Raw genomic sequence first — 27,737 nt, 5'->3', positions numbered from 1 at the left:
CCCATTCGTTCCACTGGACAGTCCCTCCCTACATTCCATGCCTCCTTCCTCAGGGCTCAGGCAGCACCCTGGCTAGGAGGCTTGGACCTTCTACCTCCTGGGTACATGCGCACAGGGCTGGCCCTGACCCCCCATCTCCAACACCTTCCCCAGCCTCCTTCCCTCACCGCTGGCATTGGAGTGACCTCAGTTCTTGGCACCAGGGCCCTGGGCACCAGATGGTGCCTGCCCGGTGATTTCCTTTGTCTCTCCTTGCAGATCCCCCCTCCCATGTTTTCCCTCCCCCACCTGCCCTGGGGGCTGGCAGAGGGAAGGGTGGGCACGCACCCCCCCCCTTGGCACCGTCCCCAGACCACAGGGCTCCAGAGGCAGCTGGCCCTGGGAGGTGGTGGGTGTTGGGGGGAGGATGGAGGTGGTGGGGAATAGGAACTCGGAGGGGCCAGAGGTGAAGGGAGGCATGTAGGAGAACCAGCAGGATGGCCAGACGTTGGTACAAAACACAGCTTTATTTGAAGGCCAAATCTGGGGCGGGCGGGGCGGGGGGAGCAGGTAATAGAAATGAGGGGGTTTGCAGGGAACATGAAGATAGAGCTCTGTGGGGCAGTGAGCAGGGAGCCAGTGTCTCTGACATCTGGAACCACAGAGCAGGAAAGGGTCCTGGGGCTGGGGTGGTGATGGGGCACCGGAAGCCAGTGGGGGCAGGGTTGGTGCTTGCCGGGGTCAGAGGCTGATGCAACAGGCCCTCTTCTGACCAGCGCCTGGTTCCTGCCCAGCCTGGGCACTGCCCAGAGCAATGGCATTGGTCCGGGTGCTGTTCTGCCTCTGCTTCGACACTTTGGTGAAGATCTCTGAGGGGGTGGAGGGCAGTGGCAGGGTCAGAAGCCTGAGAGCCCACGCTCCCCATACACACAGGACACTGCCTCGCTAAGCACAGGGTGTGACCACACTTGAAGGAGCTTTTGCTGGAAGGAAGCAGAGTTTGGGCACCTACATCCCTTCTATTTACCTGGGTGGAGAAGGGTTAACACTCAGCTCCCTGGGAGGGATGGCCTTCTTGTTCCTTCCTCAGGCCTCACGCTTGGGGAGGGGTGCCCTACAGAGGCTTTGACGAGGGACTGGGGGCCCATGGATGGGCTGAAGAATCATCTAGGGTGCACAAGGGCTGGGTGTCTGCATTCCTATCACTGCCCACAGAGGCCTCGGGGATGGAATGGAGGTGCCAAATGGGAGGCAGGGGTTCTAACCTTTGAGGACTGTCTCGAAGGCCAGCTCTACATTGGTGGAATCCAGGGCCGAGGTCTCCAGGAATAGCAGCCCATTGTTTTCTGGCAGGAAAGGAAACACAATAATAATAACATTTACCTAATGTTTACTATGTGTTCACGCCTTGGTGTGTGTGGTTCACTTCATGTTTGAAACCACCTGTGAGGCAGCTTTGACCAAGAAGGCTTTTATACACGAGAGGAAGCTGAAGCACAGAGATTGAACAAAGGACTTGGGGCTGGCCAGGAGATGTGAGGCTGCACCACTGGACACCAGGGCCTGCATGCTTAGCCACTGCATCTTGCTGCTCTGACCCCAGAGGCCTCCTAGGGAAAGCATGACTGGAGACAGTTGTGGGGAGCGCACCTGCCACACTGCGGATCTCTTAGTCAACCACAAATAATTGCCCATAGAGACGATCTTAGGGCAAGTGGCAGGACATAACGAGGGACACAGGGTGACCGAAAGGAAAGGCCGGGAGCTCTAAGGAGAAGGTGAAGGCGGTAGGGGGTCCCACGGAGGATGTCCAGGCTGGGGTCCTAGGGTGGGAGCAGGGGCTGGGGTGGGGGAAGTTACACAGTTCAGATGCGGGGGGAAGGTTGGGGAGGACTGGGGGGGAGCTCTCACCTGCAAACATCCGGGCCTCTTCAGTGGGCACCTCCCGGGCCTGGTGGAGGTCACTCTTGTTGCCCACGAGCATGACAACGATAGTGGCCTCAGCATGGTCGTATAGCTCCTTCAGCCAGCGCTCCACCACGGCGTAGGTCTGGTGCTTCGTTAGGTCAAAAACCAGCAGGGCACCCACCGCACCACGGTAGTACCTGGGGTTGGGGTGGAGCGGGCGACTGAGGCAAGGTGAGAGAAGAGCCCTTGAGCCAAAACATCACAGATGAGCACCAGGGATGGAGAGATATGAACGCTGGGGTCCAGGGACCCAGATCGGGTCAGGGCAACTCAGGGCTCTGAGCCCGATGCTGAGCCCTCTAGGGCTACTGGTACTGGAGACTCAGAGCATCCCCCTCCTTCTCTGGCTCCCTCCTGCCTTTCTAGCCATGGCTCCCTTAGGTGCTTTGCTCTGAGGTTAGCCCTCCCTGTCCACCCATGCGCACCTGAGCCCCAATTAACACAGCCCCCTAGGGGCACACCTTCGGTGGGCTCATCCTCACATGGTTCCTGTGCCATGGTACCCTCTTCTGTCCTGTGGCCATCTCCCTAGAACTAGCTGAATGTCCACCCCATGTGGCAGTCCCTGAGCTGACCATCTGAGACGTCCTTGCAAGCATCCAGTCTCACTCCCGGAGGTACTTGGGGCTCCTTCACATTGTGATAACTCATTCTTCCCATTTTAGCAACATGTCAGCTGAGGCTCAGAAGCGCTTGGTGACCAGTCTGGGAGCCATGAGTGTGTGTTTGACTGAAGCCTTGGGCTCCTGCTTGCTGTTCCTCAGCAGGTGCTGTCCCCAATCACACACACAGACCACCATCCTCACACATGGCCTGACGCTCCCTGGGAATTGTTCTGCATGGCCATCAGGAGGCAGAAAGTCCTCTGTCCCCTCTGAGTGTTTGTAAGATGCTGCTGAGGGGTCCAGCCCCCACCAGGTTCATGGGGAAATGGCAAAGGATGCTGAGCACAAAGCAGAAGTGAGGGCCCTCTTGGTCCCACAACCTACCCTATCCACAATCCTCCCTGACTTCAACTGCTTGAGCCCCAGGTTTTTGTATTAAGCAGGGATTAATTACAGCATCTTGGTCCCGTGGCACTTAGAAGGTGCCTCGTGCCTCCTAGGACATGTAGCAGAGGCTCAAGAAGTGGTCCAGCAGCTGCTGCTTTCCACCCTAGCAGTTGGTATCACTGGGTCTTGCCTCAGCCTGTGTGGTTTACAGCACCTGGGGCTCACAGGGGCCATGGAGCCCTGGGATCCCCTCAGGGAGACCATGGCCCCATGGCCTCTCCTCCAGGGACACCCCCTAATCCCCCCCAGCGCCCCCTGGCTCCAGGCTCACGCGGAGGTGATGGCTCGGTACCGCTCCAGGCCAGCTGTGTCCCAGATCTGAGCCTTAATGGCGGCCGTGCCCAGCATGACCGTGCGGGTAGAGAACTCGACCCCAATGGTGGTACGGCTGTCGTGGCTGAACTCGTTGCGTGTGAACCGGGACAGCAGGTTGGTCTTCCCCACGCCTGACTCGCCGATCAGCACCACTGCAAGAGTGGAGACACAGGGCTGAGCTCGGAGTCTGCCCATCAGGAAAGGGAGCTGAGCCCAGGAAACTGAGGGGGGAGCCAGCCAGAAATTTCCAGACCTCCCAGGTGAAGGGCCAAGAGTTTGGGCTGCAGGCCTAGAAGGGTTCTTGGTCTGGTCTGTGGGGATGTGGCTACAGTCAGTCTGCATTTCCGGTGGTGGGGTGCCAGTATTCAGGGGCTATGAAGTTGGCAGGGCGCATGGAAGTGGACAGGGATGTAGGAGGTCTGGGGAGGGCACACGTTTCCCAACTAGGCAGTGTGACATTGTTGTGCCTGCTTGTGGCGAGCTGGGAGGACCTCAAGGTTCGGCACGTGTGCTGGAAGCCACTGTGCCAACACAAACGTGGGGGGGAAGCACGTTTGGCAGGTGACACATCGTGGGAGGGAGGGAAGCACTGGGGGTGTGCAAGAAGTTAGGATACAGTTGTCCCCAAGGAGGCACACAGTTAAGAACACGGGATGGGTGTCGGACAGGCCTATCCTGACATTCTTTTTCGTATGAAAAATGGCAGTAACAACACTATTTCACGGATTGTTGAGAAGTAAATGAGATACTGCCCCGGCTGTAGTGAGTGTAGAAGACTGTCACCATCAAGATTGCTCTGGGCAGGCTGGTGCTTTCATTGTCAGGTTTCCAGGGACCCGGATCCACCAGAGGAGCACTCAAAGAGCTTCTGGGCTGGTGGGCAACGTCCAGGGCCCAGCTGTCCTCACCACGGGTGAGCTGGGGGCTGCAGCAGGGCAATGGGGGCTGATGCAAGTACAACCAATAAGCTGTATGACGCTGAGTGAACGTCCAGGATGACAGGACAACTCCCAGGGTGGTTCTGGAAAAGTAGGCTGGTGCCCTGGGAGCCACATGTTCTAGGCTCTGGTCCCCACTCAGTCTCTCACTAGCTGGTGACCTTGAACATGTGGCTCAGCTTTTCAAGGTTCCAGTTTCCTTGTTTGTAAAATCTATAAAGCCCCCTGGAACTTGTGCAGGGCAGGAATGAATGGAGAGCAGGTGGGTGTGGGTGTGCATCCTGCCTCCCCGCGCTGGGAACTTCATCCCACCTCACCTCTGCCAGTGGGTGGGCTTCTAGCCCTGCCATCAGGCCCAAAATATGCTAAGACTTGGGTTTGAGTACTGACTTTTAGTGACCATTTGTCAGCCACTTGCTGTCAGTAAAAGGGAGACAGTAGGTGTTGATTGAGTACCTACTATGTGCAGGCACCATCCTGAAAGCCTTACACGAACTGACTCATTTAACCCCCAGCACAGCACCACGAGGCACGTACCATGGTCACGGTCATCCCATTTTTACAGCTGAGGAAAAGCAGGCACTTGGGGGAGTAGCAGCCGGCCTCAGACAGAGTGTGCTGCCCCTATCTGTGCTGAGGAAGGTGGAGCCTGTGGCCACGAGAGCACCACCAGCAGCCAGACTCTAGCCGCCAGCTCCCTCTGCCCCTGCCCTGGTGCACAGAGCTGCCTCGGCAGAGACCGTCCCTCTCAGGGTGGCCTGCTTCCAGCACTGCCCTTGGCTGAGGCTCTGTGACCCTGTGCAGCAGTTTGGTTTCTCCCCATTTCCTCTCCCTTCCTTTCACTGGTGCTGAGCCAGATGAGACTCCTTATGTTCCAAACTTAGTGTCTGCTTCTGGAGACCCCAACCTGCACGACTAATAGTGGACAGAGCTGGGATGGGAGCGGGGAGTCTGGCTCCTGACCACAATGCTTGCAAAGCGAGAGATACACTTTGGGGTTGTTCTGGTGACTAATGACTCAGGAAAGGGCAGTCACCAGTAGCAGCACAGCCCCAGTTTCCCCTTCCTGGGAGGGAGGGCTGAGCACAGGTGCCCCAACCGGAGTGGCTTGAGTTCTAGCCCCAGTGAGGGTGGGGCTTAGGCCAGGAGAGGCAGCGGGGTGGGGTGGCTGGACGGGGACTCACAGCTCTGCCAGTCCACCCCACCCAGAAGGAGCTGTGGAGGTGGGAGTGCTTGGGGGCTGGGGTCTACTGGGGTCCAACGCAGGGCCGAGGGAAAGGAGCAGGAGAGATGCATGCATACTTCCAGTGTCAGTCAAGTTGACCCTGCGCCCTATATCTGGGCCCAAAGAGGCTGCCAAGGGACAGCAGACAAGGCCCTAATCTTCGGAGTCCTCCAAGTTCTATTAGATCCTGTGCTCCATCTAAGCTATCTTCCCTGTCCTCACTGCAAAAGGGACAGAGCTCTCCTTTCTCTTCTTTCCTGCATGTCCACTGAGAAACAAGACTTTCTTCCTTTCAAGGCTATGCCCCCTCTTCTCAGGAGGGAAGTCCTCTCTGAAGTCTGACCTCAATCTCTTGTGCTGCAGTGGTTAACAGTTCCTAGGGACATGGCTTCCTTTGCGAATGGAGCAGAGGAGCCTAACTTGGCCCCACCCAGGACTGATCAACAGCATTATCTGCAGAAGCAAAGCATTCGAAGCAGCAGCTCCAGGACTTTTGCCCCAGTAACCAGACCCTCCCCCACTCCCTGCAGCTTCCTTTCTACTCCAAAGGAATGAGGAGCCCTGAGAGGGTCCTGGTACCAGGTAAAAAGAGGAGGGGCACTCTGACTCAGTCAGTCTCTCTCTTTACAGACCCCAACTCACCCTTGAAGACAAAGTTATAATCTTCCTCGGTTCTGTTCCCCATCCTGGCTCTGCATGGAGGGTATAAGTGGCTTCGGAGGCAGGGGAGACACGTCTCAATGCCCTCAACCCTCAGCTCTCCAGAGACCCGGATCTGCTGCTCCACTCATTGGGGGTAAAGAAACCTCCGCAGGCTGTCTGTGGGCTTGAGGGCCGACTAGAGGCTAGGCAGGGCCTGGGAGGCTCAGCTCTGGCAGGTGGGGGTGCTGCAAGGAAGCCAAGAGAACGGAAGCTGAGAACAGGAAGAGCAGGCAGCAGAGACCTGGGGCCCAGGTGGGTGGAGAGAGGATGACGTCAGACAGGTTAGGCAGGTTGGGTGTCTGCTCTCAGCCGGTGCTCCCACGGTGGCCTGGCGGGCTGGGACAGGGAGGGGGGGCAGAAAGGATGACAGCGGGGGTGGGGGGAGCTGGGACAGGCCCAGGAGGACCTTCAGAGAGCCAGCTCTGGACTAACTGCATGGTGCTAGGGCTCCTGGGACCAGGGACCTACCTGAGCAGCCACCAGTGAGAAACAGCCTGTCAGGGAGCAGAAACCTGCTTGGCCTCCTGTTTTTCCTTCAGAGCCTCTGGTGGGGGGGTGACTGGGGGCACCAGGGGAAGGGCTGCTGGGGCGAGGGGCTGAGGCTGACAGGTGCCAATCCCCTTGCTACAGTGCAGAATTCTGGGAACCACGTCATGGTTCTGCCCCTCCCTACAGCCCAGGGCCTGGGATGGGCAGTGTTCCTCACCCTGGGTGGAGGAGAAACTCGAAACCCACCTCTCCCCTGGGATGGGTCCCTTCCTATGGTACTGGGCTAGGGGCTGCTAGCTCCCTGTCCAGACCTGCTCTAAGGATGCCGGGGAGGGGGAACCTGGAGCAAAAATGGACAGTTGGGGTGAGGAGTCTGAGTGTAGGCCAGGATCTGGAGATGGACGCCTCCTAATACTCCCTCCCCAACATCCAGGTCTCCAAATAGAGCCATATTGACTGCAAAGGGCTTCAAGATTGGAGGGTCTATGTGAGTGGGGGTGGCCCCTCTAGACAGCTGTGCACACTCTCACCCACAAGAGCAGAAAAGGCATCTCCCCAGGTTGGGGCTGAAGGTCACTAGACTTGCAGGGCCCTTTTTCTCTGCCCAATACAACCCCCAACCAGTCCCCCACCGGTCCCAGCTCCTCTGCAATCACTCCCAAAGGTGTGCCATTCAGGTGGGCAAACACTTGCTCACAGTGGCAGGGCCCAGATGCTCCTATAGCTGAGAGGCCGAGGGCGCTGAGGCACTACCACTGAAATGACGTGGCCATCAGAGGGCAAGGGAAGAGGTGGGCCTTCAGGACTCTCCTGAGCAACCCTTGCTCCCTGCCACCTCCCTGGGCTCCTCCCGTTCAAGAAGATAGTCATCAGGGGCTCCTGGGTGGCTCAGTCTGCCTTCAGCTCAGGTCACGACTTGGGTCTTGGGATAGTGCCCTGCATCAGGTTCCCTGCTCAGTGGGGGAGTCTGCTTCTCCCTCTTCCCTCTGCCCTTTCCTCTGCTCGCGCGCTCTCTCTCTCTCCCTCCAATATATAAACTCTTTTTAAGAAGTAAGTAAAATAGGGGATCCCTGGGTGGCTCAGCGGTTAGGCGCCTGCCTTTGGCCCAGGGCATGATCCTGGGGACCCGGGATTGAGTTCCACATCGGGCTTCCTGAGTGGGGCCTGCTTCTCCTCTGTCTGTGTCTCTGCCTCTCTATCTGTGTGTTTCATGAATAAATAAATAAAATCTTTAAAAAAAAAGAAGAAGAAGTAAGTAAAATAGGGACGCCTGGGCAGCTCAGTGTTTGAGTGTCCGCCTTTGGCTCAGGTTGTGAATTCAGGGTCCTGGGATCGAGTCTTGCATTGGGCTCCCCACAAGGAGCCTGCTTCTCCTTCAACCTGTGTCTCTCATGAATAAATGAAATCTTAAAAAAAAAAGTAAGTAAGTAAAATAAGTCTATTTTTAAAAAAGAGCAGTCACCACATAAGATAGGAGTTACAGTTTATTCTTGGAAAAAACAAAGTCCCCCCCAACCCAGAAAGGTTCCCAAGGGGGCCCTGCCCCTGTAAATGTTCATTTATCTTTTTGACCCCAGCTTCAAACAAGGATCATTACGATGCTGCTACTTGGGTAAGAGGCTCCTCCAGGTATTGCACCAGGGCCTGGGCCTGCAAGAGGGGAAGAGAAATCAGGACCGGACGCGGCCTGCCACTAGAGGGACCCCCAATGCAGACCCACTTCTGGCTGAGCACCCCGCTCCCACCCACTCCTAGGGTCAGTCCACAGCCAGTGACGGTCATGAGAGGACTCCAGGACTGTGGTGAGGTGGGAGCGGGCAGCCAACAGCACAAAGGCTAGGCCCACGGTTGTCGAGGATCGGGCACCTACGCACCTTGGCCTTGAGCATTCCGAAGCCCACTGTCTCCTTGGCGTACATACACAGCAGAAGGTTGGCCACCCGGGTGATGGCAACGCGGCCCTCCTGGTGGGGGTGACATTGTGGGATATGATGTCCTGCTTGGCACCCTTAGCCCTCTTTCCCCAAGAGGTCCTCTTCAGAGAGACTACCTTCTTCCTTCCATGCCCTGGGCATGGCAGGAACTTCAGAGGAGGGGCTCTGGCCACAGCCCTGGACGTGGGGTCCTGAGCTCAGACTCCAGCATCAGCACAGCGTCTAACTAACCAGCTTTCCCCTGGAACACTCAATCCCCCGGACACTTGGTTTCTCTTTCTGTGATCCCTACCTCTTCCCAGTTGATGAGGGTGCTAGTACACAGGAGAGAGTTTCACAACTGCAAAGGGCTGTCCAAATGGGTGATGTTATTATTATTGGTTAACCCCAAAGACACTGTAAGGGGTGTGGGAGCAAATAGCCTAATGGATAGTTCTCTTTCCCATGGTAAAGTTTCTCAAATTGTAGATCTGACTCTTGGGTTCAATCAATTAAGGAGATGGATCAGCATTGAAAAGACGGGAAAGAGTGTATCACATGTTATAAGGGAAGTACTATTTTGTGAAACTTTTGTCTTAGCTGGGGGGCATGGGCTCTGACTGAAAAGGTGTTTCTTATGGCTGTGATGTGGACAAGGCCTTGGAAAGCTATTGCCCTATAGCACCAACTCTAGGTTAGGCACCAAATACGAGTCATCAACTGAAATGAAATGGCGTCTCTGGTCAGGTGTGGGGGGAGGATGAGGTTGGCAGCCCAGTTACAGTAGAAATCCTTGGGGAAGAGTTCGCTCTTGGACCTTTTCAGTTTGTTTCAGCAAACTTTCATTAGGCCTCTGCTGTGTGCGGGGAACCAGGTACTGTACTCCCTGCCTCTCTGGCCTCACCTTCCCATATTCCCATGCTGTTCCAGCTACATCAACCTTGCCGATCCTCAAGCAGACGTCATTCCACCACAGGGCCTTTGCACTTGCTGTTCTGGGAAACATTCGAAATATTCTTCCCCTCGACAGCCACATGGCTTGCCAACTTCCTTCAGACCTTTAATGAAGTGTTGCCTTTTCAGTGACACTGTCCCTGATACACACCCCACCTCACTTATGTTTCCGGTAGCATGTTCAGTATCTAACACCCTACTGCTTTGACTTACATACATATTTTACAGCATATGTAAAACTGTAAGCTTCTGTAAGAAACTAGGGCTGCAGTTTTTGTTCGTCCTGTTTGCTACTTTGTCCCTAGTCCCCAGAACACCCCAGGGACCTAAACATTTGTTGGCCGAACAAATACAAAGGTGAATGAAACAGTTTCTGTTTCTGCAAATTCAGTCTAATGGCCACTTCCCCTTTCTGGACTTCGGTGCCTTCTTCTGTAAACTAGGGTCCGGCCTACCGTCTGGAGACTCTGGGGTGACAATGCAGTTCAGTTCACATCCTTTCGTCTGATGTTGAGACCCACCCTGTGAGCGCACACGCGTGTGGGGGTGAGATGCGGTAAGGAAGCTCAGAGAGCTGCAGTGGCCTGCCTGCCCAGGCTTCCACCGACGACCATGGCCGGCGGACCAGAAGCCCGGTCAGTACTAGGTGGCCGGCTCCCTCCTCACCACTGCTTGCTGCAGCAGACCAGCCCTCAGCCACCCTCGGAGATCCCGTCCCCGCCCCTCCAACCCCAGGATGCGGTCCAGGTGGCCCCATGGCACCCCTCGGGACAGGGGGTGGGCCCTGCTCCGTACCATGCAGTCCATGAGGATGAACTTGAGATTGTCTTCGTTAAACGCCTGGTTCCCGTTGCGGTCGTAGGCGGCCCAGATGTTGCTGGCGATGGCCGCGGTGACCCGGGCGTCCGTGTCCCCGTAGCCGGAGTAGGCCAGCAGGGACCCCTCATTATTCAGCAGCCTGGCGAGCGGCGGCAAGGGATACAGATGGGCTGGGGGCGGCGACAAAGGCGGCTGCGCTCTCAGCCCGCCTCCCGCCGGGCGCCTCGAGAAAGCGGGGGTCAGGGCAGAGCGCGCCCCCCAGACCCTCCCTCCCCGGGGTCCTCCCCGGTCGCACTCACAGCGTGCTCTGGACACCGCCGGTGTTGGCCTGGCTCAGCACCTGGGTCAGAGCCTTGGGACGCAGCATGCCTGCGGCTCCCAGGTCTGGGCTTCCACGCCAGCCCCTGAGCTGCCTCCCGCGGGCCTCCGCGGGAGCCTCCCCGAACTCCGGAGGTCCCGGCCGGGCTCGGGGGCGGCGACGCAACGCCGCCACGCCATTCCGCCGCGGGAGGCGCCGGGACTTGTAGTTTCATGCGGCCTCGCGGCGCACCCCGGGAAGTGTAGTTCGCCTTTCCAGGGGAACCACGCGGTGGTGGTGGGGGGCGGGAAGAGCGGGAGCGAAAGGACCTGGCAGGACTGGAAGGACGTTTAACACCCCCTACCCCCATCCCGGGGAAAGAAGAGTCAGCATGCCCGCTTTACAATCCCTGACCACTAACTGAAAAAGAAATCCCAGTATTGGTCAGGCACACGTTCGATTACTCTTCGGGGCAGTTTCCTACGCCGTGCACAACCCTGGGGGTCGGGATCGGGGCTCAGAAAGTCCACGCCGGCCGAACCCAGCCCACGCTGGCTCCCTTGGGAGCCGTCCTTAGCCAACCCCGTGCAGGCCACGACCCCTGGGGGGACGGTCGGTCCCAGAGGTGAGACTCTGGGGGGACGTCCAGGCATGAAGGACTCCGGCCCGGGAGCCCCGAGAATGGGGCGGCCACGGGGACTGCGTCAGGTCCCGGAGCCTGAGTCCCCGCGTAGGTGGCGGGCGGGGATGGTGGAGCGCCCACGCTGGAGGCCAGAGGCCCGCCCCGCCCAGAGAGGCCCCGCCCCCGAGAGGTCCCGGCTGCAGTGCCCCCACCAGGCCGCCCGGGGCGCTGTGAGCGCAACTGGTCCGGAGGGCGGCGCGGCCGCGGGAAGGGGAGGGGAGGGGAGGGGAAGGGAGAGGAGGGGAGGGGAGGGCAGGGCAGGGGAGGGCGGAGGGGCGGAGGCCGGAGCAGAGCCGGCCGGGCGGGCGGCCGAGCGGGGAGGAGGGGCCGGGGCGGGCTGGCGGGCGGCCGGGTGGCGGCGGCGGCATGGCGGAGCCGAGCGGGGACGAGGCCAGGCCCCCCATTCGGGTCACCGTCAAGACCCCCAAGGACAAGGAGGAAATAGTGATCTGCGATCGGGCCTCCGTCAAGGAGGTAGTACGAGCGGCGAGGGTGGCGGAGGAGGGATCTGCGGAGAGGGGTTGGCCCCGAGGCGGGGGGGGCGGGCGGCCGGCGGCGGAGGGGGCGGGGGCCCCGCAGGCTCTCGGAGGGGCGGGGGGGCAGGAGCGGGGCTGGGGGGCCCCCTGGGGGGGCGCTGGCCAACGCGGCGCGTGCGGCGGATGCCAGGCCGGGGCTGGCCTTGTGGCCTGGGCTGGGGGCGTGGCGGAGAGCGGGGAGGGGGCCCCTTGCAGCGGGGAGGGGAGAAACACTGGGGATGCGGGCCGCGTGCGTCCGGGGGCTGGCCGGGGTTCGAGGGGCCGCGGGAGGCGGGGGCGCCCGGGGGCGCCCGGGACTGGGGCGCGGGGTGCTGGGGGAGCGTTTCCCTCCGCCCTGATCCGTCCTACCTTTTCAAATCAAGGCCCTTACAGTTGGCCCTCGCCCCTCCGGAACTTGCTGTGTGCAGTAGGTGCTCAATAAAAGTGTGTTGACCGAGTGAATGAGGGAACACCTCCTGTGTTCGCCACCCCCTGTGGCTGCTCCAGAATTTCACATAGGCGGGGCTTTAGAGAGGCCATCTGGTTGGAAGGCAGGGATCTGGACGCTGCCTTGGCTTAGCAAGTGCACTCTCTTGACAGAGAGTGGCCTGTTTGACGTGTTTGGGCTTGGTTTGAGGGAGAGCTAGTAGATTTGGGGGCCTGCCTCTCCTCAAGCCAAACTTTAGTGCCATCACTGCCCCCCTGGAATGTGAAATGACCACATTCCAGAGTGTGCATCCTCTGCCCTGCAGAGCTCAATTTGGAATCAGCTTTAACCGAGTGGAGAGGCCGAGTGTTGGGTCAGGAGCCAGGGCTTTGGTGTCAGGACCCGAATTCCAGTCTGCCCAGAGTGAGTTACATAACTTCTCTGAGCCTCAGTTTTCTTCGCCTGAAAGTGGAGATAACGACCCATGTGTATCTTATCAGTCTGCGACCCTTCACTTCTGAATGGTCGCTGCTCTTAGCGATGATTGTGGGGTCCGTGTGTTGTCCTTGTTACGAGAAGGCTGGGCAGAGAGACCTGGTGGCTAGAATGGAAGGCTGCAGGGGTCAGGGTCTGAGTCCAAGGTTGCTGAAGGAGTTGGGACCAAGAGAGCCACCAGGGCAGTGCTGTCACCACAGGGAGCAGCGGGGAGGGACTGAGGGGAGAGTCACAGGGAAGGCTGGGCCTTCTAGGGTGGGAGACCCTGGGGTTGAGCCCAGGGGAGCCTGTCACTAGTCCATCTCTGGTTAATGAAGGCACAGCTCACTGCAGCTGGATGGATGGAGTCTATACTGCAGAAGGGACTTCCCGAACTAGAGGCAGGGTCCCTGGTGGGTGGGGCCCAGGGAACCTCTGCAGTGACCTCTGCCTCTTGACCACAGTTCAAAGAGGAAATCTCCAGGAGGTTTAAGGCTCAGCAGGATCAGCTGGTCCTGATCTTCGCAGGCAAGATCCTCAAGGACGGGGACACACTGAACCAGCATGGGATCAAGGATGGGCTCACTGTCCATCTGGTCATCAAGACCCCTCAGAAGTAAGTCCAGGAGAGGAGTAGATCCAACTTCTCACTGGGCCTGTTTTCCTCCTCTGGTACTCACATTCTTACCTGTCGCTCACCTACCTGGAGGGCCATGCCAGTGCCCAGGAAGGTGGCCCTTGGACGGCTCCCCTACAGGGGAAAGGAACCTGATGTAGCTCTCCCAGAATGCTGGCAGATGATACTGCCCCCAGCGGCACCCCTGTGGCTGGGGGAGCCCCCTTACCCCCCTACCCCACCACCACCTGGCCCAGGGTTGCTGAGAAGGTGGTGGCATTAGGGCAGTAGCTGCACCAAAAGGAGATCCTTGTTCTCTCCTTCCTGTTCACTTCAGCTTGGACTTTATCTCTCTGTCTCTCAGGGCTCAAGATCCAGCTGCTGCTACTGCTTCTTCCCCCTCCACTCCAGACCCTGCCTCAGCACCCTCCACCACTCCTGCTTCACCTGCTACCCCTGCACAGCCCTCCACCTCTGGCAGCGCCACTTCAGATGCTGGCAGTGGAAGCCGGAGGAGCAGTGGGGGGGGTCCCTCCCCTGGGGCTGGGGAGGGACCCCCCAGTGCTACTGCATCCATACTCTGTAAGCCCTTAGGGAGGAGATCACAGTCCTGTGTGGGGCTTGGGCTTAGGGGAGAGCCAAGAGGAGACAGAAACACGGTCCCTGCTCCTAGTCTGATGGGGATAGGGGACCCCTGGACATGGAGTTCCAGACACTGGTACTTGAGCAAAGCAGAGGAGGGAAAAACTGGTCTATGAGGCCCTCCCAGAGGAAAAGAGCATGGATGAGTGTAAAGGGGGAGGGAGGAAATGGGATTGCGGATGTGGGGAACTCGGGGTGAGGATATGGGTGTGCAGGGACCAGGGGGATCCAGCAGTGACCAGTTGGGGAATATTTATTGCTCGTTCAGCAGGCCACCACGGTCGGTCGCCCTCTCTGTGCACAGTGCTGGGCTTGGCTCTCAGCGTCTGCTGCCAGAGAGGTCTTGGTTGTTGAGGCTCCCATCTCTGCCAGCAGTGGGGCAGGGCTGGGGCCAGGGGAAGGATTGGAAAGGGAGATGTGAGAAGCAGACAAGGCCCATCCGGAGACCTGACCAGTGGCTGTGGCCTGGCGGGGGCAGGGTCTTGCGGCACACTGTGACCCTGGCCCCTCCCTGCAGCTGGCTTTGGGGGCATCTTGGGCCTGGGCAGCCTGGGCCTAGGCTCCGCCAACTTCATGGAGCTGCAGCAGCAGATGCAGAGACAGCTGATGTCCAATCCTGAGATGCTGTCCCAGATCATGGAGAACCCCCTGGTCCAGGACATGATGTCCAACCCCGACCTGATGCGCCATATGATCATGGCCAACCCCCAGATGCAGCAGTTGATGGAGCGGAATCCTGAGATCAGCCACATGCTCAACAACCCAGAGCTCATGAGGCAGGTAGGTATGAGAGAAGGTGGGGTGCAGGTGGACAGGACACACAAGATGTGGAGCATACCAGCCATGCTGACTTCTCTCGCCTTGTCCTGCCTTGGCTTGTTGGTTTACTTACTCATCAGCAGCTACATTTTGAACACTGAAGGGGTAGTAGCCTAGCTTTCCAGGAACTTCTGGTCTCAAAAGGAAGCGGGACAAGTAAGCGCACAATTATTATGCAGTGCAGCTGGTGCTATTATAGAGATGGTCGTGGGACCACCCCGGGAGCACAGGAAAGGCCTCCCAGCCCTACCCCGGGACCCGGAGCAGCCTCTGGAGGAAGTGTCACCCAAGCTGAGACCCAGATGAGGAAAAAGAGGAGAGTGTTCAGGGCTGTGGGACCGCAGGTGCAAAGGCATTACGGTGTTCAGGGAGCGGGGCCCAGGCAGGGCCGGTGGCTGAGGGAGATCCCGCAGATACAAGTTTGTGTTGGTCTTTGGGAGCTGCGTCTTATGGCCAGGCCGGCACGGGACAAGGATAGATGATGTCAGCATTGCTGTGGGCATCAGCGCTGGGTCTGCCAGAAAATAAGCTCCTTTAGAGCGAGGGTTTGCGAGTGTTTTCTGCACTGCCTGGAGTGTAGAAGTCACTCAGCAGACACTTAGTGAAGGAAGGAATTATGGGGCAAGGAATCAGTGTACTGTCTGAGTCGTAAGGGTGTTTCAGAGGAGCAAGTGTGGAGCAGACTTGGGAATGAGGACATGGAAGGCATCCCAAGTTGGGTGCAGACAAGGAGCTTTACCTCCTATCTCCACTTGTCTCCTGGAGCTTGCATAGGCCAGCCCTCACTGACAGCAAGCTGTTGGTTCCAAAGAGAAAGCCCCCATCCATTTATCAAGATGTGGCCGGGCCAGAGGCCTAGGGCCAGGATTAGAGGGTGTCAGTAGCATTGTCCTGGCGTGAATGCTTTCCCTCCCTGACTTGTGGTCACTTGCGGGGAGCCACAGTACAGTCTGGGGCAGACAGACCAACCTGGCCTGGAAACCCAGCTCCACCACTAACCAGCTCTGTGTCCCCAGTGAGTCTCAGCCTATTTTCTCATCTGCAGAATAGGGAAAGAAATACCTCCTTGGGACAAGTATTGTGGGGATCCTATGATTTCAGTCGTGTAAATTGTTTTGCCCAGTATGTGTATGTAGTAGGTGCTTAATAGATGCTGATTGAGCATCTGCTGCCTCCTTCTTTTTCTCACGTCCTTTCTTACTCAGCTTCCTTTTGCTCCCTGACACTTGTGTGGCCTCCTGACCCCCAAGGAAGCGGAGCTGCTGCCCTCTGCCTATCTGGGATCATTGTACCATGGTGCAGAAAGCTGCGTAGGACCCCCACAGGGAGGCAGGGCTGGAGCCAAGGTGACAGCAGACGGAGGAAGTCCACCTTAGTTGACTCCCCACTGTGGGGCAGTTCCTGGGCGCTGGACCCTGGTCCTGATGCAGACCCTCCTTCGCTGGGCCCACCCTCGCCCAAGCTTGGTACTCCTCTGGTTCTTCCTTTCTCGCCCTTCTCTACCAGACAATGGAGCTTGCTCGAAATCCAGCCATGATGCAAGAAATGATGCGGAACCAGGACCGAGCCCTGAGCAATCTGGAGAGCATCCCTGGAGGGTATAATGCCCTCCGTCGCATGTATACAGACATCCAAGAGCCGATGTTCAGTGCTGCCCGGGAACAGGTGGGGCCAGGGGCTAGGCTGTGGGAGGGCTGTTTGGGCTCAGGATTTCCTGCCCCAGACCCAGGCAAGCCTGGGGTGCTGCCTGTTCCTCCTCCTATATCCAGCCCTCCAAGAGCAGGCCTGGGCTGGAGAACAGCTCTCATGGCATGGGCAGGGATGGTCCAGCTTGGCACGGGGCCAAGGCGGTAGGGCAGAAAGTAGAGCAGAATTCCCAAGGGAAGTGGGGGAGGCGTAGCGTCCACAGATCTGACAGCTTCTTGCACCAGGGGCTCAGAGGTTGTGGGGCAGACCTGGGGTGTGACAGCCAACCTCAGCACAGCATGTCTCAAGTGTGGTCCATGGATCACCTGCATCAGCATCACTCAGGGAACTTACTAATAATGAGATTCCTGGTCCCCACCTTTGAGCTACTGATTGACTCAGTCTCTGGAATCAGGCTTGGTAATACGCACTTTTGAAAGTGCCTTATGAATTCTTTCGAGTATATAAAAAGTATAGACAAAAATATAGCATTCTTTTGTATCCATGTAGCCGATATAGTTTCAGTGCCTTTTTGGCTCTTTTTTTTTTTTTTTAATTTAATTTACAGTAAATACATTATACATTTACACGCTTCACAGTTCCAAAGTTACGCAAAGTAAACAAAAGGACTCCTTCTATTTCCAACTCCCGGCCACCACTTTTCCACCCCAGAGGTAGCTAATGTTAGTATTTTAATATATGCAAATATGACCTTACAGATAGAATTGCATCCATCAGGTATCTCTGCCCCATTCTACTCTTTCCCTCTCCAGTGCGAACCACTACCATGACATTGGTGTTTACCATTTTGATTCTTTTATGGCCTGTGTTTGTATCCATAAATAATCCACAGCATTGATTTGCATACTTTAAGCCTCAGAAGTGGTATCCTGCTGTTCGTATAATTTTTAACTTGCTTTTTAAAAACATTTTAAATGTTAAAAAAAAAAAAATTTTAAAAATCTTTTATCAGAGAATAATATAGCTTCAGAAAGGTGCACACATCATAAGTGGATAGCTTAATGGATTTTCACAAACTGAACACCTCCCCCAAACCAGTGCCCAGGTGGGAGGATGGGATTTCACATTACTTTTTCCTTGTTGAAGAGAAAAAGCCCCATATCATGAGTGGCCCATGCTATCCTAACAGATTTTGTTGCTCATGCTGCCTCTGGCCTACACCAGATCTCCACAAAGAAGTGTGTGTCTTGCTGACTCTATGCAGTTCCACTGGTCTGTCCGTCCCTATAGTGGTGTCATGTTGTCTTAATTCAGTCTGGGCATCTGGCAGAGTAAACCCCCACCTTATTCTCCACCGTCTTTTTGGTGGTTCTTGGCATTGCTCTTTCAAATTTTAGAAAGTGTTTGTAGGGATCAACTATGAGGTTGTTTTTGTTTTTGTTTTTTTTAAAGATTTATTTATTTATTCATGAGAGACACAGACTGAGGGAGAGAGGCAGAGACACAGGCAGAGGGAGAAGCAGGCTCCTCGCAGGGAGCCTGATGCGGGACTCGATCCTGGATCCTGGGATCATGACCTGAGCTGAAGGCAGGCACCCAACCGCTGAGCCACCCAGGCATCACAGCTATGAGTTTTTAAAAGACTTTATTTTAATAAGGTATATAAAGAAAAAATATTTTATTTTAAATTATGTTTAAACGTTTAGTTTAAAATGTGTATCAGGGCAGCCCCGGTGGCTCAGCGGTTTAGCGCTGCCTACAGCCTAGGGCGTGATCCTGGAGACCCAGGATTGAGTCCCACGTCGGGCTTCCCTGTGTGGAGCCTGCTTCTCCGTCTGCCTGTGTCTCTGCCTCTCTCTGTGTGTGTGTCTCTCATGAATAAATAAATAAAATCTTAAAAAAAAATAAAATGTATATCAAAGTAATGCATGCATCTGGTTAAAAAGAAATTGAGCTGAGGATGGATTATATAACAAGCACTCTGGCTAATTCTGATGCAGGCTCAGTTGCACGACCCACTATAATAGCTGGAAGAACAGAGGTTTGGCATCAGCAAACCGAGGTTCAAATACTTTCTCTGCCACGTTTAGTGTGCAGGCGAAAGTGGGGTGCTTCACCTTTCTGAGTCTTAGTGTTCACATTTCCAAACTGGAGGCAATGTATTAAAGCAGTGGTTCTCAATTGTTTTGGCCTCTGGACTGCCTTATACACTTAGGAATTATTGAGGGCCCCAAAAAGCTTTTGTTTTTCTGGGTTAGAGCTATCAATATTCACTGCATCAGAAGTTAAAACTGAGAAACCTAAGGAGTGTTTATTTATTGTTTTAAAATAAGTGCAAATCCACTATATGTTAATGTAAACAGCGTATTCTTTTCAAAAATAACTTTAATTTCCTAAACAAAACTTTAGCGGAGAGTGGCATTGTTTTAAATTTTGCAGACTTCAAAAAAAAAAAATTGCAGACTTCTTTAATGTCTGGCTTACTTCAGGACAGCTGGACTCCCAGCTTGACTTTTGCATTTGGTCCATTGCAATGTCATGTGTCATATAGCCTCTAGAAGAGGCCACTGACCACTCACGGAGACAACAAAAGTGAAAAAAAGGAAATAGCACCTCAGAACTATAAAAACAGCATTAAGCTTCGCAGGGGTCCCAGGACCACACTTTGAGAACTGGTACATTGGAGGGCTATTGTAAACATTAGCATAAACGTGCCAGGTGCATAGTAGGTGCTCAATAAGTGGCAGCTGTTATTGCTCGAGGGAGGTCAGAAAGGGGTTCGGTGCATAGAGCGTCCTGAGAAACACAGCAGGATGCAGAACCCAGTGGTGGTGGGAGCAGGGTGAGTCATCAGGACAGGATATCTGAAACCGGGACAGCCTGGGGCTGTGTGGTACACGAACCCTGGCCTGCTGGCCTGTTCTCAGTAGACATCTGGTCAGGTGGAGGAAGTGCACCTCAGAGCTGGAGGGCCCTGGGTGAGCTCTGGGCCCCATGACCCACTTTGATGAGCAGGAAACCCCCTGGTGAGGAGGGGCTGAAGCTGCTCAAGTGAGGACCATCCGGGACCTCAGGAAAGGGAGCCTGAGCAGGGAAGTAGGGTGTAGACTCTTTCAGCAGACACACCCCTGGACAGAGCTCTTTCCTGGGTGCTCAAGGATCCGGAGAGAGGATGTTTCAGGGTTGCCTTGGGCAGCACACCACACAATGGGGTGCAGACCCGGAAGTGATTCTGGGTGACAAGCGGGGGCCTGTTGAGGGAAAGGAAGGAGGCTGGGGAGGAGGAGACATGTGTGAGGCATGTTCAGCCAGAGATGGGCTCCTCTGTGTGTGCCTGGGTACATAGAATACCACTTAGGGGACCTGGAGGGGACGGTCTGGAGAGTCCGTGGGACCAAGAGGGCTCAAAAAGGGGAAGCGTCAGGGCAGGTCACAGCTCCCATCAAGCCGACAGTTACTTATTGAGCACCTACTTGCGTCAGGAGAGGGGTCAGGCGGGGAGCATAGATGACATTGTCTCTGTCCCTGAGGAGCTAAGGAAGACAGCTGTGTCGTTACATGGCGGGGAGAGCGTGTATAGAGTACCATCAGGCACAGAGGACACTAGAGACCAGTGTTTAGAGCCACCAGGGAGACGGTGACCCAGTGATCAGCACTGGCCAGGTCCCACCCTGCAGGACGAGGGGGTAGCTGCCCATTGTGCGGCTGGGACTGGAGCACAGGGCCTCCCGGGTCTCAGAGCCCTCTCCCTTGCCCGGGGAGGGGAAGCCGTTAGGTGAGAGGACACAGAGGGCCTAGCCCTTGCCCCTGGTGTGTTTCAGCCCTTAACCCAGAACCTTTCCCTCCTCCCAGTTTGGCAACAATCCCTTCTCTTCCCTGGCCGGGAACTCCGACAGCTCGTCCTCCCAGCCTCTGCGGACTGAAAACCGAGAGCCCCTCCCTAACCCCTGGAGCCCCTCGCCCCCCACCTCCCAGGCCCCCGGGTCCGGGGGGGAGGGCACCGGAGGATCGGGGACCAGCCAGGTGCACCCGACAGTCTCGAACCCCTTTGGGATCAATGCGGCTAGCCTGGGGTCAGGTATGTCCTAGGGTGGAAGGAGCTTAGTGGGGTCACCAGGGGAGTCCCTCTGCCCCAGGACTGATTGGGGCTCACGATGCTCCAGAATACTGAAGACAGGTGAGACCGGATTGAAGCCACCTGGGGGAGTAGCTCCACCCCTCAGAGGACGAAAGGGTTCTACTGGGCTGTGTCCTCCTGTCGTGGAAGTAGCCTGAGTGATGGCTCACCAATAAAGCAGGCCCTGCTTCCAGAGCTCTCACAGCCCTGCTGGAACTGTCCAGTGTAAACGGATTGGCCTGGGGAGGGGCATGTGGGAGAGGAATTGGGGCACGCCTGGGGCAGGCAGGTAGGAGGCCCGGGGGGAGAGGGATGTGCAGAGCTTTTCTGGATAGAAGTGGGGGTTACGCACTGCATAATCCTTGGGGAAGCCCCATTTATCTGGATTGCGATCGTACATGTAACCCTGGGGATGTCTTTGATTTGTGTGTACCCCTGCGGGGACACTGTGATCAGAAAGTCCCTTCCTCTCTGTGTGCTTCAATTCCCTTTTTTGTAAAATAAGGGATTTGAACCTGATCCGTGGCTTTAAAATTATACTCCTGAGTCCTGGGGAGTCTGGACCATCCTCAGGAGGAGGAAGGACCGAGTGGGGGGGCTCCAGGCATCCTGCCAGGCTTTAACCAAACTGTTGGCATATTTGATGTTTGAGTGGGATCTGGTTGGAGGAAGGGGCCTCTGCCACTAAGACGAGTCTGCAACCCATGAGTCTAGGTGACCTCTATCAGACCCTTTCCAACCCTGACCTTCAGCAGGAATAGCCTGGGGGGCTTGAATGAGACCCACTTTCCCACTAGCTTGTCCTTAGCAGAGCAGCTGGGAAGGGGCTGGCCCAAAGCCACAGGGACCCTTGCCCCTGTACTTGGGAGCCCGTGCTCCTGCTGCCCTTCTGAGTTTTGGAAGCACCCAGCATTGCAAGGAGGGAGAGCGGAGGGAGGCATCTGGTTTCCATCTGGACCCCTTTTCTCCATTCCGTTGACTTCCTCCTCGTTCCAGGGGTGTTCAACAGCCCAGAGATGCAGGCCCTCCTCCAGCAGATCTCTGAAAACCCCCAACTGATGCAGAACGTGATCTCAGCTCCCTACATGCGCAGCATGATGCAGACGCTTGCTCAGAACCCCGACTTTGCTGCTCAGGTATGGAGCTGCCACAAGGGGAGCTTGTGGGGGACAGTGACTCAGCGGGTCAGATTGGGCCCCAGCCGGACTGCTGGGCGTGTGTCTCAGGCCCGCTGCCCCCTGGCTGCATAGGCTCAGCCCATTTGTCTGCCTGTGAGTGGTGTGGCAGTGGGTCCTCCTTTAGAGAGTTATGCAGGGTCAGGGACTTAATAGGAATAAGATGCCCAGATCATGGGGCAGCTCAGATCCTGGTGCGGCACATAGTGAGAGCTGTCCTTATGGATGCTGTTGTCAATGCCAGACATGGGGCTGCATACCTCCACTCGCAGCCCAGGGTGTGGCTCCGTGTCCTCTCACTGCCCCATGTAGGCCTTCGGGGTGCTCTGAGATCCAACTGTGGTGGGGGTGCCGCGGGGGTGGGTGGACCCAGGCCTCCCCTGCTGCCTTCCCCCGCTGCAGATGATGGTGAATGTGCCGCTCTTTGCGGGGAACCCCCAGCTGCAGGAGCAGCTCCGCCTTCAGCTCCCTGTCTTCCTGCAGCAGGTGAGTGAGGCACCTGAAGCGGGCAGTGGGGACAGAGCTCTGGCCTCAGGTTTGGGCGGCCTCCTGCCGCCTCCCATCATCTTCCTGTGCCTGTTTCCCACCAGATGCAGAACCCAGAGTCCCTCTCCGTCCTCACCAACCCCCGTGCCATGCAGGCACTGCTCCAGATCCAGCAGGGCCTGCAGACCCTACAGACCGAGGCCCCTGGGCTGGTACCCAGGTGAGGGTGGGGGTGGGTGGGCAGCAAGGTCCGGGCTCCTTCCCCCTCCTACCCATCCCCCTGCTCCCTGCAGCCACCATGTGTCTCCCAGAGTGCGTTTCCCAGGCTGTGCTCTCCAGTTCCCTCCACTCTTCCTTCTAGATCTCGCGTGCCCATCCTTCTCTCAGAGGCTGCCTCCCACCTCTTGGTCTCTCTTCCCCACAGCCTTGGCTCCTTTGGGATGTCCCGGACCCCAGCACCCCTGGCAGGCAGCAACACCGGCTCCATACCCGAGGCTCCCACCTCCTCACCAGTACCCCCCGCCACGTCTTCTCCAGCGGGAGCTTCCAGTGCTCAGCAGCACCTCATGCAGCAGATGGTCCAGCTGTTGGCCGGGGGTGGGAGCTCACAGGTATGTGGGGCAGAGGGGTTGGCACTGGGGGGCAGAGCAGCAGAATGAAGACAGCGGAACAGGCCCGGGGTCAGCCAGCCCCACCTTTAAGTCCCCATCGGCCCCTCGCTGGCCTTGTGCAGGTTGCCGCCTTTCCCAGATCTGTTTCCACAGCCGTGAAATAGAAGTGAGAATAGTGACAGTCCTTCCTGCATGCTAGGTACCGTTCTAAGTGCCTTCTATGGATAAGCATGGCTGCTCTGTTCCTCACAACAGCCTTGTAAGGAAGCTGCTCTCTCTGTTATAAAAAGGGGAAACTGAGGCCCAGAGAGGTGAAGTAGCTTGCTCAGAGTCACATAACCAATAAGTCAGTACTGGAGCCAAGATGCAAACCAAGGCATGCTGGCTCCTGAGTGTCTGCTCCAACCACTGGTACTTCAGTCGGAGGTTTTCTTGGTAACTGAAGCAGCCTCCACCTCTGAGGCTGGAGAGGAGGGCTCTAGGGGATGAGGTCACTAGAGCCCTGAGTCACAAATTCAAAGCCAGGGGGTTGGATGAGGGGGAGGGTTGACCTCAGCTGAGACCCTTAACCTTTCTCTGACCTCTGTAAGTCATCTGGGAAGTGTAAGTGTGCACAGCCCTGTAGAGGGCTCCGTTTGCAGGACCCCACAGAGGGCTGGCCCGAGAGTCGCCAGGGTCAGGCCAGCGTAGATTCTGTGGCCTGTGACAGGAGGCAGCACAGAACCCTTGAGAATGTCAGGGGCACGTCGTTTCCTTCTCGGGATGGCATGTTCATTGTGCCCAAGGCCTGGTGGCTTGGGATTGCCAGGCCCCTCCCAGCTCCAGTAGACCAGTTGTGATTGCTGCCAGTGCTGCCCAACATCCCTCAGGGAAGCACTTCCAGGAGATGTGTACGGGAGCGTCAGAAATGAAAAGCTTTCTCTTCTGTGAATGACCCTATCTTTTGATTGGCTAACCAAACCTAACAAGTTCTTTCTTTCCCCAGCCCTTCCTGCGCCCCTCCTGCGCTCTGTGTGTGAGCACGGAAGGGTGGAGGGTGGGTGGGGTGGAGACTGTGCAGTGCTTGCATCGTCCCAACCCTGAGCATTTGGCTTCCAGAATGCCCTTAACATCCCAGAGGATGGACAGAGAGCTGATCTGGGCCTGTCTATTCCTTTGAGATGTTCGGAGATACACCCCCTCTGTCTTCCTCACAGCCATGTAGAGACCAGGGTGCAGGCTCCTCAGCACCGTTTGTAGCTCACCCCTCCCTGCCCACTGGTTGACCCTGTGGATGTTCCAGAAGACCTACTGCTCATCTTCCTCCTATGTAAACCTGAAATTTGGGGGCCCAGGGCCAGTCCCTCGCACGTGCACTTCACAAGGCCTGTCCCTGCAGGTGCAGATGCCAGAAGTGAGGTTCCAGCAGCAGCTGGAACAGCTCAACTCCATGGGCTTCATGAACCGTGAGGCCAACCTGCAGGCCCTGATTGCCACGGGAGGGGACGTCAATGCTGCCATCGAGAGACTCCTGGGCTCGCAGCTCTCCTAACCCTTTGGCCGCGCCTCCTGCCTCTCCCTCCCCTGGGCACCAGTTCGTGGCTCCTCTGTCAGCCCCTGCCCTCTGTGCCTGCCATCCCCTTCTTCTCTCCTGTCCTCTCCAGACAGCAAGGTGGCTTTAGGGGCGCAGGCCTGGCCCCAGAGCTATGAGAATTTTGGTGTTAACCTGCACATCTCTATGGAGTGCTCTCCGGCCCTGCTCTAGTGGGGCTGTGTAAGCCGTCTTCACAGTTCACTGGTCGGCTCCAGCTCCTGACCCCACCACCACCTTGTACAGCCCGCCGATGTCCCAGCGGCAGTGCAGGCTCTGGAGGGACTGCTGTCCGCTCTGCTGGGACGGGGTCTTTTCCGTGTCCCACTAGGGATTTGCTTGTTGTATGGTTACTTGTGGTGATTCTTCCTTCTCTCTGTCCCTCCTCCCACCTGCAGCCCAACCTGTGCCAGGGTCACACATGCGGAAGGAGGGGCAGGTGAACAGGCTATCTTTTCCTCCTCACCACTCACCCCCCGCCCCGCCCTGATCCCTTCATCTAAGCTTTGTCAGGATGTCCCAGGAGAGGACGATGCCTGTTCTGCCTGTCTAGAGGGGGAGACAGCCCTCCGTGCAAGGAGCTAGCAAGCCCTGGACCAGCCCCATGGAGATCTGTGCAAAGGAGGGGAACTGGGATTTGCTAGAGGAAGGGAATGGCTCTGAAGTTAGAATTGACACTTAGGGAATGGAGGCCCTAGTAGCTGTTGTAAGCAGGGGGCCCAGGCTCCAGCCTGGTAGAGAAGGCCTACAGATGCTAACAGAATCTGAGCTGGAGGAAAGGGCCCCCTGGGGCTCCTGCCAGCCCCATTCCAGGACCTGCCTATGTCCCCAGGTACCAGGGCTTTGAGCACCCCTCAGAAGACATGAAGGAGTTGGGGTCTGTGTCAGCAGCAGGGGGGTGTGCCAGTGGGCACACACATGCACCTCAGCTGCACAAGAGGGTAGATTCTTTGTTGATGACTGGTCCCGAGCTCTCTCCCACCACAGAGAAGTAGGCAGAAGGGCCAGTCTAGGGTAGGAGTACATACAGTCCAGTGAGCTAGGTCCCTTGGGCCCCTGGGTGCTGGGTACCCCAAGGGCAGCGTGGCTACCCCTTCCAAAGCTGTCGGGGCTGTGGCAGCACCCCTACTACCCCTCTCCTCCTCGCTGTTGGGGAACAGGAGAAGAGTCCTGCCCTCTGCAGCCCTGGCCTCTGGAGTCTTCATTGTTTGCTTCCAGGCCAGAAAGTTCTATTTGAGGAAGAGAAGGGGAGGGCCGCAATCATGCTTTTGCTCTGGAATTGGATGTTGCTCTATTGGAGTGCTAGGAAGGCTCCTACAGTCTCTTCTCTCTGCTGTTTAGCCCGGCTGCTTGGAGGACCCACAGCTGAGAGTCTGGAAGCAAGAGAAGCAGACTCTTCTCCAGGTGGGAAAGGGTCCCAAGCAATCCAGAGAGGATGTCCGTGTGGCTTTCCTTCCCCCGCCTCCCCCACCTTCCACACTGGCCTTTGTAAATAAATGACGTGGTCTTTGTTGTCAGGATGTCTTGGGGTTTGTTTTCGGAGGGAAAGGAGGCTGGCTGAAGACAGCCTGGTTTTAGGGGGTTTTTATACAGCAGGATCTGTTCAGCTCGGGGCATTGATGATGAAGGGAGAGCCGGCCCAGCCTTTGTTGGGGCTCACGACCAGGCAGGGCTGCTTTCCACCTTCCCTGTCCCCCACTCAGGACTGAGCCGGGAAGTGCAGAAAGGTTGTCCTCTGATGCTACAGCAAGACTATTTTCCCTTCACCTCAGCTAGAAAGATCAAAACAGAGGAAACCCTTGCATCCAGACCTTCTGCAAGTGAAGTGGAGGAGCTCTTGGTCTAAGGAGCTCTAAGGAGCTCTAAGGCCAAGCCGGGCTGGCTCATCCCACTGCTCATGTGAACTGAAGATTGCCTGTTGATGACGTTGTCTTATGCATGAGGGTATAGACTAGGCCTCTGTGCAACACAAGGGAACCATGAGTGGGAGGCCCTGGCTTCGGATAACATGGATTGGATCTTCCACACCAACACTTTCACTGAAAGTTTTTTATTTTTTAAAATTTTATTTTTTCATGAAAGAGTGAGATGCAGAGACGTAAGCAGAGGGAGAAACAGGCTTTCCGTGGGAAGCCTGATGCAGGACTCGATCCTAGGACCCCAGGATCATGATTCAAGCCAAAGGCAGTTGCTCAATGACTGAGCCACCCAGGTGTCGCATCGTTCGAAGTTTTAAAAGCTGGGTGAAAACCAAAGAATACCGAAAAAGCATCAAAAGGCCAACAAGACGGGTGGGGCAGGCAGGGAGGAGGAAAGGCCCTAATCTCTGCCTCAGAGCCGGGGACGTCACGGACCTGGGGACTTCTGCCTGTTGAGAAGACGTGGTAAGGGCCTGAGCTGTGCTTTGAGAGCATTGAGGGAAAGAGCCATAAGGAAACAGGAGATGGGGTCTGGGGATGCGGTAAAGATCCAGCACATGGACCAGGGCCCCAAAGGTTGAACTGGGAACAAACCACTCACATATTCTGCAGTGCAGCCACCATTCTGGGTGGTCTGGAAATTCTCACACCTCAAACTTGGAGTAAGATGATCCCAGGTTGCTAGCATCTCCAGATGCTTAGTAGAAGCCAGTAGAAATCTTGAGGAACGTAACGGCAACTACAGCAAAAGTGAATGAAGCCCCAGTGAGATAAGGTGCTGCACACGAGACCAAGCAGAAGTGAGGGACAATAGATGGACCCACAGTGATTCCATCAGCTGGAACCACAGACAGAAACCGAACTTGGACATTTCAGCAGACACCGGAGACTTTGTACAAAAACGGACCTGGCACAATTGTGAAAGGACCAAGTGGAGAGTTGAGTGAAGAAAATGGGCTAAATGAAATTAGGGTGTCAGTGAACAGACGTGCCAACAGGTTCCATATGGCTGAGGGGAGCCCTCTGGAGACAAGACCACAAGGATGAGCACTGGAATTCCATTTCCCGCAATGGAGAATGCACAGGAGGACATGGGGAAGCTGGGCCAGCAGGTGTTCAACGAGCCCTGGGATGAGAGAAGCAGGACAACCTGAAGAAATAATATCACCATTACCTAGAACTGATGCAAGTCAATGATTCACAGATTTAGAAGGCAAACAAATTACAATCAACTTGCAGTCTGTAGAAAGGCAAAAGCCAAGAGCGAATAGTGTGAAAGCCACCAGAGAATGAGGGCAGTTGGCACAGAGAGGAGCCGCAGGTCAGCACTGCCATCTCCATGGTACAGAGGCCGGGCTGGGTAAAGGGAACACCACCTCCCTGCA

General features: G+C 56.3%; 3 protein-coding genes across 11 annotated transcripts; 1 reads left to right on the top strand and 2 right to left on the bottom strand.

The window, feature by feature from the left end:
* Positions 1-487: 487 nt before the first annotated feature.
* On the bottom strand, positions 488-6,419 carry RAB25 (RAB25, member RAS oncogene family). 4 transcript variants are annotated; one of them, XM_072829925.1, is made up of 5 exons: positions 6,120-6,417; positions 3,271-3,466; positions 1,891-2,132; positions 1,245-1,325; positions 488-848 (listed from the first exon to the last, which is right to left on the bottom strand). In XM_072829925.1, exons 1-5 carry the CDS (start codon positions 6,160-6,162, stop codon positions 721-723), a joined length of 690 nt encoding a protein of 229 aa, XP_072686026.1. In that variant the 5' UTR covers positions 6,163-6,417; the 3' UTR covers positions 488-720. The 4 variants fall into 4 exon arrangements, with proteins under 4 accessions (XP_072686026.1, XP_072686027.1, XP_072686028.1 ...); XM_072829926.1 differs by having other exon boundaries at positions 1,891-2,108; positions 6,120-6,416; XM_072829927.1 differs by having other exon boundaries at positions 1,891-2,084; positions 6,120-6,412.
* A 1,715-nt stretch (positions 6,420-8,134) lies between these two features.
* On the bottom strand, positions 8,135-10,880 carry LAMTOR2 (late endosomal/lysosomal adaptor, MAPK and MTOR activator 2). 3 transcript variants are annotated; one of them, XM_072829922.1, is made up of 5 exons: positions 10,654-10,862; positions 10,331-10,493; positions 9,991-10,057; positions 8,543-8,632; positions 8,135-8,318 (listed from the first exon to the last, which is right to left on the bottom strand). In XM_072829922.1, the coding sequence occupies exons 1-5, from the start codon at positions 10,719-10,721 to the stop codon at positions 8,248-8,250; spliced, it is 459 nt and encodes a 152-aa protein (XP_072686023.1). In that variant the 5' UTR covers positions 10,722-10,862; the 3' UTR covers positions 8,135-8,247. The 3 variants fall into 3 exon arrangements, with proteins under 3 accessions (XP_072686023.1, XP_072686025.1, XP_072686024.1); XM_072829924.1 differs by lacking the exon at positions 9,991-10,057 and having other exon boundaries at positions 10,654-10,880; XM_072829923.1 differs by lacking the exons at positions 8,135-8,318; positions 8,543-8,632 and adding an exon at positions 9,505-9,639 and having other exon boundaries at positions 10,654-10,867.
* Positions 10,881-11,640: 760 nt separating this feature from the next.
* UBQLN4 (ubiquilin 4) lies at positions 11,641-25,950 on the top strand. Of its 4 annotated transcripts, none has more exons than XM_072829917.1 (11): positions 11,643-11,808; positions 13,215-13,366; positions 13,731-13,948; positions 14,526-14,788; positions 16,334-16,492; positions 20,327-20,552; positions 21,588-21,727; positions 22,169-22,252; positions 22,357-22,472; positions 22,677-22,863; positions 25,775-25,950. In XM_072829917.1, the coding sequence occupies exons 1-11, from the start codon at positions 11,701-11,703 to the stop codon at positions 25,931-25,933; spliced, it is 1,812 nt and encodes a 603-aa protein (XP_072686018.1). In that variant the 5' UTR covers positions 11,643-11,700; the 3' UTR covers positions 25,934-25,950. The 4 variants fall into 4 exon arrangements, with proteins under 4 accessions (XP_072686021.1, XP_072686018.1, XP_072686022.1 ...); XM_072829918.1 differs by having other exon boundaries at positions 11,644-11,808; positions 24,242-25,950; XM_072829920.1 differs by lacking the exon at positions 22,357-22,472 and having other exon boundaries at positions 11,641-11,808.
* The last annotated feature ends 1,787 nt before the right edge of the window (positions 25,951-27,737 follow it).

The sequence above is a fragment of the Canis lupus genome, chromosome 6, assembly GCF_048164855.1.
Source record: "Canis lupus baileyi chromosome 6, mCanLup2.hap1, whole genome shotgun sequence".
Lineage (NCBI taxonomy): Eukaryota > Metazoa > Chordata > Mammalia > Carnivora > Canidae > Canis > Canis lupus.
Note: the sequence above shows the minus strand (reverse complement) of the source record. Positions and strands in the feature narration are given on the sequence as shown.